At 63.3% G+C, this 13,848-nt stretch overlaps 1 protein-coding gene across 4 annotated transcripts in view; it reads right to left on the minus strand.

Annotated features, from left to right (window-relative positions):
• GSE1 (Gse1 coiled-coil protein) overlaps positions 1 to 13,848 on the minus strand; it is a 194,380-nt gene that overhangs the window by 130,540 nt on the left and 49,992 nt on the right. For all 4 annotated transcript variants that reach the window (XR_003093837.1, XM_025203090.1, XM_025203092.1 and 1 more), the window contains exon 2: positions 4,777 to 4,954. Coding sequence is in view for 3 of the 4 variants with exons in the window: in XM_025203090.1 (XP_025058875.1) it covers positions 4,777 to 4,954 (178 nt within the window). In the remaining variant the exon portion in view is untranslated. The remainder of the gene's footprint in view (positions 1 to 4,776; positions 4,955 to 13,848) is intronic.

The following is a 13,848-nucleotide window of genomic DNA, read 5'->3' on the forward strand; positions in this document are numbered from 1 at the left end:
GGAGGGGTGCAAGAGGCCCAGGGGGAGGCGTCCCCCAGCGGGGCTGGAAGGGGGCAATGGGGCCTGGGGGGCAGGCCTGGGAGCCCCACGGGGCAGCGTGGGGGCGGGGGAGGCGCTGGCTTTGCCCTCAGGGCTCCTGCCCAGGCGGCTCCCCCATCTCAAGCCCCCCAGCAGAGGCCCGACCCCCTCCTGACGCCTGCCAAGGACCCACAGCCCCAGGCCTAGCGGCGGGGTTTGGGGGGGCAGCTCCCCCCGCGGTGTCCCCATGGGGCCTGGCCCCGGGCAGGGAGCGCTCCCAGGTGCCAGCCCGTCCTGGCGCCTCCGGGAGCCAGAGCCACCGGCACCCAGGGCGGCAGGAGCCTGCACCCTGCAGAGATAAGGGCTGCAGGGCCGGCCGGCTGCCAGTGCTGGGGGCTGGGGGAGGACCTCAGGGCATCGCCACGCCACCTCCTGGGCAGACGGAAGAGCACAGACCGGGCCCACTGCACGCGGCATGAGGGAGGGCAGGCACACCTGGCAGGGAGAAGGGCATGGATGTGCCCACCGCACCGCTCCCCTCCCCTCCCCTCCCGGGCTTTGCATCACCTTTGGCTTTTCTGCCAGGGCCCCCTGGGTGAAGGCGACCAAGAAACAAGGGTGTTGCATCTCCAGTCCTTGGCTGGACACTTACACCAGAACAGCCACTCCAGCATCCCGTCCTTCCCATTCCCAGGTCCGGCGGAGAGCAGCAACCTGACCTCCCACCGGGAGATATCCGGCATCCCTGGCAGCGCCAGGCTCCCCCCACCCTCGTGCTGGAAATGAGCTGTCACTCAGCATCCGCCCAGCGCGATCTTCCATCAGAGGCAGCTGTCTGCAGCCGGCCAGAGGCGAGGATAACGATGACGCTGGGCTGGGGAGCCTTGTCTGTGATTAGCCCCGAGGGGACCCCAGTACCGGGGCATCCATCCCCATGAATAGCTCTCAAACGTAATGGCTGCAAAAGGCCCTTGCGCTGCCGTGCCCTGCCAAGCATGTTTATGGGATGAGCAAAGGACTGAAGCCTCCGGCCAGACCCCGCCACCGGGCAGCAAACCGCAGAGGCGCAGCGCTGGGCTCCAGCTGTTTCACCTGGACTCCCTGGGTCAGAAGCCAGGACAGTCTGCCCGGGCCCGGGGAGCCCGCTAGCCACTGCACCACCCTGCTCAGCCGCGGGACGCTCCAGGCCTGCATGGCCTTGCCAAGACGAAGCAGCAGGACCCCAGCAATAGGTGCATTAGAAACTATGCTACCCACCCCTTCCCTCCAACCCCCTCGTCTTCTCCATCCAGCCCACGTCCTCTCCCTCCGCAGGTCCCAGCTCAGCTGCGCGGAGCCCGGCGCTCTCCGCCGCGGCGCCCATCTTGCTTAGCACCCGTCGTGCCGGCCGGCGCTTTCTTCCCCCTCCCTTTTTTTCTTTCTTTCTTTCAATTTTAAATTTTTATTGCATTCTTTTTCAAGAATACAGAGGAACAAATGCCCTTATCAGCAATTCTCACAAGGTATAAAGAGCCGCTTTTATCTCACTGCCTTTACTAATCTAGTGTGAGCCAATGCTTGTTAATTTTTTAATTTTCCTAGTGAATGCATTTGTGGCTTTGTCGGCGCTCGCCTATATGTCTGCAAAGGTCTCGCGCGTGCGCGTGGAGGCGGGAGGTATAGGCAGCGACGCAGTCCCGAATTCAGGCCGTTTGACACTTCCCACTTTCAGGCCCCTGGTTTTGGTCTCTTCAGCCCTTTGCCCCGGGGTTGCTGGGGGACGGACGGAGTTTGTAGGTTCGGCTCAAGCAGTTCAGCTATGTCGACGAGCCAGGTTGGGGGGAAACACGCTGCTAAAACTCCTCTGAACCGTATCACCGAGCGCCCAGGCCTTGAAATGCGCCCTGTTGCCTTTTGCTCGTGGGGTGAGCGGTCAGACAGGAGCACAGGGGGGTAAAGGCAGAAAGAGGACAAGAACCAGAGACCAAAATCCCCACCCCTGCAGCCGACGAGCTCTAAGTCTCCGATATGCATCGCTCCCCTCTCTACTGATCCGACCCCCAGGATAACAACCTACTTCTGCTACCAGCGGCTCAATCAGCAGAGGCACGTAGTGTGGAGCTCACAGTCCAAAAACCCTGCTGTCTACCCAAGACGGGAAGGGGGGTCATACACAGTGTCGGAAATTACACCCAAAAGTCTCCCTTAGTAAAACAACAAGGACTCAGCGGTCAGACGGTGCCCGAATTAGTCTGCTTTGTGACAGTCTTTAATCCCATGACTTCCCCTGCCTCCTTCATTCCCCTGTAGGGATGGAGATGACTCAGGGACGGTCCTGCCGGAAGGGACAGGGCAGAGGCCTGTCTTCGGGCAGGGCCTGCAGCGAGGCAAGGGAAGACAAGGAGCAGCAGAGATTGGAGGAGGACCCCGAGTCCCCGTTTGCACCCCCAGACCGAGGGCTCTACGTCTCCAAGCCAAGGGGAGCCGTGAACGTTGCCTCTGGCCTGGCAGAACCTGCTGTTCCCGCTGCCCGGTGCCCTCCCACGCAAGCAGCAGCCTTGCAAGCCAGGCTCTGTCTCCCTGTGAGGAGGAGCGTCTGCCCTGGAGCGGCTCAGGGCGAGGCCTGGATTCCCCAGGGCCCTGCCTCTTGGAAGCAGCCGCTTGGTTCGCAGCCATTAGACAGCTCCTTCTCCTACCCCGGAAAGTCCCTGGCTGCACAAGGCCTCCCCAGCTGCCTCCCCCTGCCCTGGGGCACAGCCCTGAGCTGCCCTCCTTCCCTTTCCTCCATGCGGAGGCTGCTCCCTTGCTGCAATCTTCATCAGTCCTCGGTGCAAAAGCAAACCCCGGCTCTCTGAGCTGCCAAGGGTTTAATCATCCTCGAGCCCAGGCTGTTCCAGCCAGGAGGGCCACGCTGGGAAGCAACAGAGAAACCAGGGGCAGGGCTGAAAGAGGCCTCCAGCTCCCAGCTTGCAGGATAGGGGCCACTGGCCTCCAGGGCTTTGGGACGTGCCCTTTCTCCCCCCATCCCTGACGCTTGCAGGGAGAGGCAAGGGGTGAGCTGCCCACAGGAGCTGAAGGCAGCCCTGGACATTGCAGCAAGGGGTGTGTGTGCATGCCTATGTGTGTGCACATGCACATGGGCAGGCGGACGGGCTGCCCTTGGGCTGGAATAACCTCCCCGTCACTGAGCCTCCCGGCTGGCACGCACGCCCTTTGCCTCGCAGCAAGCTCTCTCGCCCCGGACCGCCGTCGCAGCCCACCCCCGGCCGCCGCTCGGGCCCAGGCGGGGAGAGGAGATGCCCGCGTGGCGGCCCCTGGGCGGAGGAAGCAAGCGCCCTGCCGTGGCTAGCCAGATGAAATGTGGCAGGGGGGTAACGAGCCATTAGTCAATGTCACCTTTGCCCGGCAGCCGATGGCAGGGTAATAAATGCGGGGACGGTTCCAGGCCACGGCTCCCGTCTCGCCCCCGCCTCTCCCCCTGCCTGGCTGGGAACAGCTTGCAAATGGCGAAGGGCTCTCCCTGCCCCGTCACCCCCGTGCCGAGAGCTCGGCAAGGGGTCAGCCCCGCTCGCCCCCGCCCTGCCCGGCAGCTATTCCCTCCCGGCTGCGGGATGTGAGCACCGGGCGGCTTGGAGCGAGGAACATGCAGCCCCCGGCAGCGTGGGGACCACGTCACGGCAGAGCCGGGGATGGTCCAGCCCCTCCCTGCATGCACACGCAGCGCTGGCATGGAAACCGGCCTGCCTGGCATGCTCCCCAGGCAGCGCTGCCTGCTGCACCTGCGGCTGCCCCAGCCTCTCATCCTCCCAGTCCCCCATGCCAGCTGCTAGAGCGGGTGGCCACCTCCACATCAAAGGAGCCCAGGCTCCGCCGGGAACGCAGCTCCCACACAGGCCCCTCCCGGGAGCTGCGTGACGCCTCCCCGAAGAATGCTGCCCCTCCGGACTGACGAGGCCGCTGGCTCCGGGAAGCCAGACGGATCTCGCGCCATGCCCCAGGCCTCCCGGTACCCATCGCCGCAGCCAGCGGGGCGGCAGGGCTGGCTCCTGCATGCATGGATGGTGCGAGGGTGAGGACCTCCCGCTCTCATCCTCCTGTGACAGCGCTAACGTGGGATAAGGTGGCTTGAGGAGCCCGAACAGCTGGGAGAGTCTGGGAAGTTGGGGGGTCAGGGCTGGGCTGAGACCACCCACCCCACCGCCACCTGTTTGTCACAACCTCTCTCCGACTGCAACGACTTTCACCCGTGCTCTGCCCCCACGCTCGGTGCTCAGACAACAGTGAGGGAAGCCGGTCCTGAGCAGCCAGGCCAGACCACCCGGCTGGGACCCTTCCCCAGGCCTGGCAGCTGTCTGCTCCACGCTGGCGAAGACAAGACACGCGGACTTCCAGCGGCACTTGCACCAGCGCTCTCAGGGCCCAGGGGAGGCCAAGGTGCCCACGGAGAGGAGCACCCCATGTCCAGAAAGAGCCCCCAGTATGAATGCAAAGGCCCTCCGACCTAATCCACAGCAGTCTCCATCACCAGAGGAACTGAGCCAGGGGCTGAGCTTCCCTCCAGCTTCCTCAGCTTGGGGGCAAGGGCTGGAAGGGGTTACGTGCCCCCATCGCTTCATAGGACTCACACCTGACATGCCTGCCAAGCCAGGCCAGGGGAAAAGCAGTGCCCTTGCCCCCAGCACCACCGGCACAGACAGCAGGACCCCAGTATCCCATCCCAGAGCCCCCCATGTCTCCCTGCAAGTCCCCCAACTCCCAGATGGCAAATCCGGCACCTACTTGTAGCTCCTGGGTCGGCGCCGTCCACATCCAAACCCGTCCGCTGGCCGCGGTCAGAGCCGACGTCCTGGGCAGCTCCGTTCCCCGCTCCCGGGCTCTCGCCGGCGCCCACCCCGCGCTGCCTGGGCTCGCCGGCCACGGCCTTGAGGGCAGGTGTCTCGAAAGAGGAGGACGAGGCCTGCAACAAAAGCAGAAGGACAGGGATTCAGAGCCTTTCCCCGCACGGCTTCTACAGGCTCCATCCCTCTTCCCCGAGCCCCGCTGCTACCAGCCTGGAGCAAGCCGGTTCCTCCGACGAGCGCCGGGTGGGGGCCGGGGGTGCCAGGGCAGGGAGGCACGAGCTGCTTTTGTTGTCTTCCCGGCCGGCCGCACGTGGCAGCCGAGGGGAGCTGCGCGGTGCTCGCCTGCCAGCCAGCGCCGCAGCTCTCTGGGGCGACAGCAGCCTGCGAGCGCTCCCAGCCAGGCCCAGACAAGAAAGGCTTTGGGGAGAGGGGGGGCGGAGGGAGGGCATGAATCAAAGCAGCATCACTCTGCAGCAGCCGGCTGATTAGGCTGCAGCTGATTGCTCCCCAGCCAGGCTTTCCTTGAGATCAGAGGCGCTGTGCAGGGGGCAGCCGGCTTGGAGCTTGGAGCTGGGGAGCCAGGAGCTGGATCTGGACCCCGCTGCACCCCGGCTCTCATGTCCTGCCTCTGGCAGTGAGGATGTCCCCGGTCCCCAGGCAGCTGAGCCAAGCAGCTCCCTCCCAGGCCCGGTGACAGCTCAGGAAGGAGCCTGTTAGGACCGGCATCCTCTCCCCGAGTGGGCACTGGGGTCCATCCCTCCTCCCGGGCAGCCCCAGCATGGCCACAGCGCTGCCCACGTGCACCCTCTCCGGATCCACCCCACTCCTCGCCCCATCCACCAGCCACACACCGCTGGGCTCCAGATCCCCGAGCAGGAGGCTCAAAGCCCTTCAAAATGCCTCCGTCGCCTATTATTACACTTGAGTGGCAACATTTCTGCATGCGCTCGGGTTGGCGGTATCATCTCCCCGACCCTAAATCCTCCCTGCTAAGCCTCCGCTGCCTGCCATCGCTCCTGGCCATGCCTCACGCGGCTCCTAATCCCGGCTGGCTCGGCGCTGCTCCGTGCCCTTGTTTGTTGTGCCTGTCACCCTCCCAGTTTATGCGCATCGAAGAAAACAGCTTGTACTCCCGTCGGCTCGGTTTATCTTTAATAAAGCGACAGCCACCAAAGCAATGCAGGCCTGGCCTCGGCGCTGCACACGCGTGGCCTGGCACAGACGCTGGGGCACAGGCAGGCAAGGTGGTGGCTCTGGGGTTTTATTCACCACCACAGCCCCATGGCTGAGGTTCGGGGTCCCTGTCAACCTATGGCCCTAATCCAGCCCTTTCCACGGTGACGCGCTTCACTGACCGGCTGGCAGCCAGAGCACACGGGCTTCCTTAGCTTCAAGGCAGTGAGCTGGCGAAGGTGGCGGGCACCACGGTGCAGTTGGGGAAGCTCACAGGGGCAATCCTGCTTGCATCAGGAGTGGGTGAATTCAGCCCATGACTCACTGGGCATGCAACAAATGCTGGCTTCCTGCTACCTTGGCTTCGTGAGAGCACTCTCCTCCAGCCTCAGGGGAGTTTTGATGAGGCGAGAAGCAACCTGCATGGGACTCGAACTCAGGACCCGCCAACCGACACAGGGAGGGCACCTTGAGCCAAGCCCTACCCGTTCCCTGCCTGCCCCCGCAAGGCTGGGACTCCAAAAAAAGGGGCAAGCAGCAGTCTGCATAGCCTCAGGGAGGGAGGGTGGCACCAGCTTTTGCTTGCAAAATGCAGCCTGAGAAAATGCAAAGCCCTGGGTAGGGCAGGCAGTTTCTTGCGCAGGGGATGCGACTCTGGCCATGACCCCCTGCCCCAGCCCTGCCCGGGGATGTCTCCTGCCCACCCCTGCAGTGCCCATGTCTCAGGCCAGGGAATGTGCAGCCGGCACGATGTGCCAGGTGAGCACCCTGGAGACGGCACTCCTCCGGGTCTATAAATAACAGCCCAGACAGCCGCGGCATGCGCTGCCCGGACCAGCACGCCTCACGCCTGCCCTGCCCGGCAGGGGCCACCACCGGAGCGGGAGGGAAACCCACTGAGGATGGCAGGGGGTGGCATTTGTGCCCGCCTCAGTGGCGGAGGGTGCGATGGGGACTGCAGGGCACATGGGCTAGGGTTGAGACCCAACCAAATCATCACACAGGCCAGCACTGAAGACAGCCTGGCAGGCTTCCAGGCCCAGAGCGCTGCAGATCCCAAGCCACAGAGGGGCTCCTAAGTTAACACGACATCCCCTTGGGTGACCGCCCATCCCTAATGGGTGGGACTGTCCTGGAATGGGAACATCAAGTCCCAGCCCCAGGGTTCATGACTCCAGGACAACATTTGCTGCTCCGGATTCACAGAATCGTGCAGGAATCTAGGTTTGGGAAGGGGCAGGGTTTCCCTTGCAAGCTGCTTGGGGTTGGGGGGAGTGGGACGCAGGGGGTGCCACGTGCGTGCATGCACCTGCACACATACACATGGCTGGGAATACAGCCAGGCAGTGTGGAGAGCAGCTCCTTGCAGGTAAGTTTATGGGGGTGAGTGGGGGGGGCAGATACCCCCCAGATTTGTGCACAGGGCGGGGGCGGATGCAGGCTGCCTGCTGCAGCCTCAGGGCTCCCCACCCTGCTGCTCTCCCTCGCCGCTGTGGCAAGGTGCCCCCTGGGCAGGCCGCATCTGCCCCGGCTCCGCTCAGCTCCTCTCCAGCCGTGCCCCCAGCGGAGGTGGGAGGCGGTAGGCATGTATCCCACCTTTCCATTTTGAAAAGGAGGTCACCGTACTCCCCCCATAGCCTCCTCCAGGCTGGCTTTCCACAGTCATCTCGGGGTGCAGGCCATGCCGCCCACCCTACAGCCGCCTGCCTTCAGCCACCGCAACATGGGGGTCCGGGGCCCTAAGCGCTGCACGCTATGGTGGGGGCCCTGGCATGGCTCCCTCCTGAGAGACAGGGTGGATGGAGAGGCGTCTTGATGGTATTTCCTAGAGACAGGCGGGGGACGCTGGGGTCTCTGGTGCTAGCCAGCCCCCACCGCGCCATTCTCGTGTCACCCACCAGAGCCGGCCCCGACAGGCTGAAGACAAGCTCTTTGTGCTCTCCCCTGCCCTGCTGAATGGCGGGTGGCGGAGGCTTTGCTTGCCTATTCAGCGTCTCCCAGGAGATGGCGGAGCCCGCTCCCCGCTGGCCCCGGGGTCAGGATGCCGGCGGGTGCCAGGAACATCACGCCTCTCCTTCCTGGGGAGCATAGGGCAGAGGCTGCTTTGTGCCCAGCCCAGCCCTCCTGCCTGGCCACTGGAGCCGGGCACTGCACGGCACAGATGCATGTGCCGGATACCCCCAGGAGCACTTCTGGGGGGGACCAAAGGGACCCACTACTCCTCCCTTCCAACCCTAGGAGCTGTCTGGGGCTTGAGAGAGGAGCAATTTGTGCATCCAGGGCAAGGCAGCTCTGGGGTGTGCCTGCTGATCGGGTGTCACCCCCGGGAGCCCACAGCCGAGTTAATCACTAACCCGGGCGGCATGCAGCAGGGCTCGGAGCCCAGTCACAGGGCGTCACCAAGCCGTGTCACATGCTGGCAGTGCGAAGGGCATCGGGCCATCACTTATCAGCGTGAGAGACGTGACCCTCTCTCCAGGCCACACCGTTCGCTCCACCCTAGAGACAGCTGCGCCCCGGTGCCAGGCGAAAACATCGCCTCCTTCCTTGGGAAGCAGGGTGGTGGCTGCTGGGCTGGGCTTGGGGAGTGGTGCGAGGCCTTATTAATTATTATTATCGTTATTCCCGTCGAGGTAATGCTCGCTGCATCGGGCAACAGGCAATCAGGGAGCAATTAAAGGGATATTAGATGCCGGATCAGGTATTAATTAAACACCGCTGCTTGCTGTGATTGGCAGCAGCTCCTCCAGCCCGTGCTGACGAAGGTGTCTTTGGTAAATAGGCTGTTACCAGCTGCCCGGGCCAGTGCTCTCGTGGCCGGGGCAGCTCTGCACCGAAGCAGTTGTGCAGAGATGCTCAGCTGGCACCAGCCTTGGGGCTTCTCTTGAACATGCCCCACGCCGCCAAAGCCAAGGGAGCCCCCACGGCCCTTCCTCACCCTGCACAGATGGGAGGCAGGTCAGGATGAACCAGACCCCAGCTCCAGTGCACCAACCCTGCCTGGGTTTTCCCTCCCGCCTTGCACCGGGAAGGCCGCCAGCCATTGACAAAGCACTCTCCAAAGCCCCAGACTGCTCTGCTGTCAGCTTGGCCCCGGTGCCAGGGGAAAAGCGGGCTGGATCTAGGAGTCCCGGGCTCTTTGCCTTGAACAACCAGCCTCCTTGGAGCAGGGGGGGACGGGTGGGCTGGGAAAGCACCAAGCAGACAACCCCGACCTGGCCATATGCCTGAGTGGTTGCCAGATGGCATCGCTGGGTGGGGTGGCACGGGGGTCTTCCAAAAGGGCCCAGGAGGTAGGAAAACTCCAGGTGGGAGCCACGGGCCAGGGATGGATGGACACACAGACAGACTGCAGCGCATGCCCTTGCACCCGTGGGCTCCAGCTGCCTCCACCGTCCACGCCGCCCAGTGACCGCCTTGCTCCTCACTGCCCATCCACCCCTCCACCTGCTGCTGCAGGAACAGCTCCGAGCCAGAGCCAGCCAACACCCCCCATGTACATCCCCCCAACCCAGACCGGAGAGGCATGCCACGTGTCCCCTCCTGGCACAGCAGAGGATCCAGCACACAGCCTGCAGAGCGCAGACCACGGCAAACTGCGGGGAGAAGAGTGGCTGAACCCCAGCAGTATATCTGCAACAGGGACCGCAGCACCTGCCACGGGGACCCAGAGCCACGAAGCACCCAGAGGCCAGGCCACAAGGCACAAGAAACACCCACGCACACAATGGTGCGTGGCCAGGGGGCAGCCGTGGCAGGGGCGCGTGGCCCGGCCCACTCGGTTTCCCCGCGCTATCTGTCAGTAAATCATTCCCAGCTACACAGATAAGGAATAATTGATGCAAAGCAACCATCTGTTTGTGAGCACAGAGTATCAGCTCAATTAGGAGGGATCTGTCCAGCCGAATAAACCATCTCTCCATCCCCCCCGAAGGGGAGGGCCCCGCGCTCTGGCCATGTCCTCAAAGACTCACAACCGATTAGGGGCAGGCCGAGTGATTTGGGCACTAACTTGTTAATGAGCGCCCCGAGGTGCTGGCGCAGGGAGGGAGGGGGCACGGGGAAAGCTGTGGGGGAAGACGGGGACCTCAGACGTGCCGCTGATGCAGGAGGCGCTGACGCTCCACAGATGCCGCGCTGGCTACCCAGGCAGGCTGGCTGCCAAGGGCTAATGGCGAAGGTGCTCCAGCCGGCCCCGTGCCTGGAGCTGGGGCAGGATGGAGCAGGCCGTGGAGGTGTATAACAGGGCCAGGGCTGGAGCCAGTGGTGCTAGCATGGCTGATTGCAACAGCCCAGAGCCCCCCTAGGAGCCAAGAGATGTGGGTCTCATGGCTGGCTGCCCTGCAGGTCCCAGCGCCACTCCGTGCCTCAGTTTCCCCACATGCAACATGAAGATCCTTCCCCCCACCGCCAGCCCAGCCACAAGGAGCCAGGGCTGTTGCCCCACTGTCACTCCAGGCAGTGGGTCAGGAGGCAGAAGAGATGGGCTCTTCCCATAGGAGGAGAAGCAACCAATCAGAACAATCCCTTACCCCCAACAGCCAATCAGGAGAGCACCCAGCCCCCCACAGCCAATCCGTGTCCTTAGCTTTTCGGGAGTCGGGAAAACGTTGGGCAACGCTGGAAGGGGATTGGCTAGGGGGCAGCCAATGATGGACCAGTTCCTGCGGGAGCCCCTAGGGGGCAGGCGCTGGTGCGCTGGCGCGACCTTGCCTGGCGCAGGTGGACGCGGCGTTATTAATGTGGAAAGAATTGAGCTGTCAGGCAGGCCGTGCGCGTTAGCGTGTCCTGACAGCGCATTAGCCCCGCGGCCGCCGGCCCATTCGCACGTCTCGGTCCCCGCCTGGGGTATTGCAAGGAAAAAATGACAGCGTAACCGCAGGGAGACCCTCCGGGGCAACAAAAGTTGGGGGAAAAAGCAGCTCTCTTTGCAGCCGATACAAACCAGACCTTGTCGAGCAGGCGATGCTGCCCGGGTGGAAGCGATCGTCCCAGCGCCGCGTTCTCATCACGGGGGCACAAAACCGCACGGCTGCCCAATGGCCTCCCTGCTGTCATGGCCCATGGCAGCAAGGCAGCTGGCACTGCCCTTTCCCCACCCTGGGGTCTGCTTTCCAGCCTTCCTAGGGGGTTTGGCTGTGCCCAACCTGACCCCCTGCCTCATCTGCACCCCACTGCGTCCTTGCTGCAGTCCTCTGGCTCCATCACACCCCCACCACCAGCATCAGGCTGCGGGCACTAAAGCAGGGCACAGGGTCCCTGGGCATGCTGGAGAGAGGGGTGTGCAGGGGGCACCTCCAGCAGGAGTGCCCCAGCCTGGGCTGGGGCTGCTGTGGCTTTGGGCTGGATGACGAGCAGGGCAAGCAACGCCTGGCCTCTCCTGGCACCAGAAACGGGGTGCACCAAGACGATACCCAGCAGAGTGGGGCTCTGACCTGCGCAGCTCTGAGCCCCGCTGCAAGGCTGTGAAGTCCTGACCCGACTGTCCCCTCTCTAGAATGGGTCCAGCCCAGTGCCCGGCACCAGGGGCCACTTTGAAGCTGCCTCCAGGTGAGCCCCCGGAAACACAAGTCAGGAAGCTGCCAGCCCCGGCCCCCTGGGCATTAGCCAGACACTGGGGACATCCTGGCTGCAGCCTTCCCCCCTTCCCCAGCTCCAAGGAGGAGGGCAGGCAGTGCGGTAATCAGCTCTGAATAGCTCCTGCCCCAGGGGGGAGGCTGGGAGCTGGGGCTGCCCATTGATATGCAAAAGAGCTGGGACCCAGCAGCTGGCTCTCCCTGCCCTGCCCTGCCTCCGGGCACCCAGGCCAGACATCCCGCAGCCTGCTGGCTCCTCCAAGGGCACAAACCCTCTCCCCACCCCATCCGCTGGGGGAGTCTCGCAGTCCAGACCTGGACGCTGCGTGTGCATTCGTGAATGCACGGCACATGGAAAAGCCCTTGGGTGTGCCAGGACCACTGCTGACCACTGCCGAACCCAAGCGTTTCTGCTTTGGAGGTCTTTACTGGCCCGTGTGTTAGCAGCTGCCCCGGCACGGATACCCCCTTGCCAGGCAGCCAGGCACACGGGGGTAGATCCAGGCTTGAAGGCAGAGCTGGAACTGGCACGCAACGTGGGGTGTGGGGACGTGCATGTGCATCGCTGCCCCCCGCTTGAAGGAATCTCAATGGTTTGCCTGTGTGTCATGCACCCTACACAGCTAAGAGCTGGTGGGGAGTCTCAGAGGACATACACTTCTGGGGGCAGGACACTGGCTCCAGCCCTCAGTGATACACAACCCAAGAGAAATGCCGGGGCGGGGGGCACAGCATATGGCCCGCTTGCTAACTCCCTGAGCAAGCAGCCCGGCTGTCTCATGCGCCCCATTGCCCATCCTGGCTCTCCATCTCTGCCCAACGTGCCATGGGCTTTCGGATGTGCTCCCAGACCCACTGACCAAAGTCTGGGCAGGAGTCACGCTGCCCACAGGCCAGGAGACGGGGACAGCAGGTGCTTGCTATCACCATGCCTGCCCCTCCGGCCACTGCCCCCCTCGTGCCCCTCCAATAACAACCGCACCGGGTGCTTCAGACCTTCCCCACCATGAACGGCATCCCTGGGCCTATGTCTTGGCAGGCTGGTGCATGCTCCAGGGGCACGTCTACACATGTGCTTTAATGTGCAGTAGGCTATTTTACTGCACATGAATGCATCACGCAAAAAACTGTGACATTACACTAACGTGCAGTAAAATAGTCTACTGCACATTAAGCATCACTAAAAAAATGTGCAAATGCCTAATACCTCACACTGGAGGTACTACATTTAATGCACATTAAAAAAGTGCATTAATGCACATGTAGACGCGCCCCCGGGGCACAGCCTCTTGGAAGGAGGGTGGAAGGAAGAGGAGCAGAGCAAGGGCCCTGGGCACCTTGGCGCAAAGGAAGCAGGGCAGGCAGGCTCAGTCCGTGATTTCGGAGCCCCTTCTGCTCCAGAGAGACGTTTCCTCTCCCCCGGCCCCGAGGCCACGCTGACCACAACAAGGCTTTTGCAGTGTTTACATCTGAAGCCAGCGGCCTCCTGCCAGCTCCCTTTGTCGGGGAAGCCGCTCATGCTGGGGCTTTATTGCTATGAGTCCTCAACCTCCCACCACAATTACTGTCACGGGGCAGGGGACCCTGCTCCCTCGTTAGGCCACACATCTGCAGCCACGCTAGGCCCCCTCCACGGCTCCCTCTGGGAGCAGAGCATGGCAGGGCTAGTGTGCCCTGGTATCCTTGCCGGAGGAGCAGGCCCTTTGAGCTCCAGTGAGAGCAAAACAGGCTCCTTTTTCCCTGCCGGGAGCAAAGGCAGGCAGGCGGGGAAGACTGAGGCTTGTGGGTCAAGGCTCTGCCCACAATTGATGCCGACAGGCGCCGCGGAGCATAATCCCCCTGGACAGTGGGCACGGCAGGGCTGACAGGCTGCGAGGGCAAGGACAGCCTGGCACACCAGGGTCCCCGCAGGGGAAGCATTTTGAGGGTTATTCTAGGCAGCCGGACGGATGCTTCCCCCCGCAGCAGCCCCCGTTGGCGCGCGCCTGGCTGCCGGATTGAAGTCTCTCCGGCATGTTTGCTTTCCAGAAAGTCGGAGCCTGCAATTACCGAGCTGAGAACCCATAATTAAAAACACGGCAACGGCAGCCCGAAGATGAGCGTGTTAACCCTTTGGGGGGGCAGGGAGAACGGTGCCAGGCACCAGCACGTTCTCCTCGGCGAGCGGAGGTGGCGCGCTAAAGGGTTAATGGGAACCGTGGACCCAACCCTGGCTGTCCCCGGCCATCCCCACTGTCTTGCACCAAACCCACTCCCTGGGG

Source organism: Alligator sinensis, unplaced genomic scaffold, assembly GCF_000455745.1.
Source record: "Alligator sinensis unplaced genomic scaffold, ASM45574v1 scaffold228_1, whole genome shotgun sequence".
Lineage (NCBI taxonomy): Eukaryota > Metazoa > Chordata > Crocodylia > Alligatoridae > Alligator > Alligator sinensis.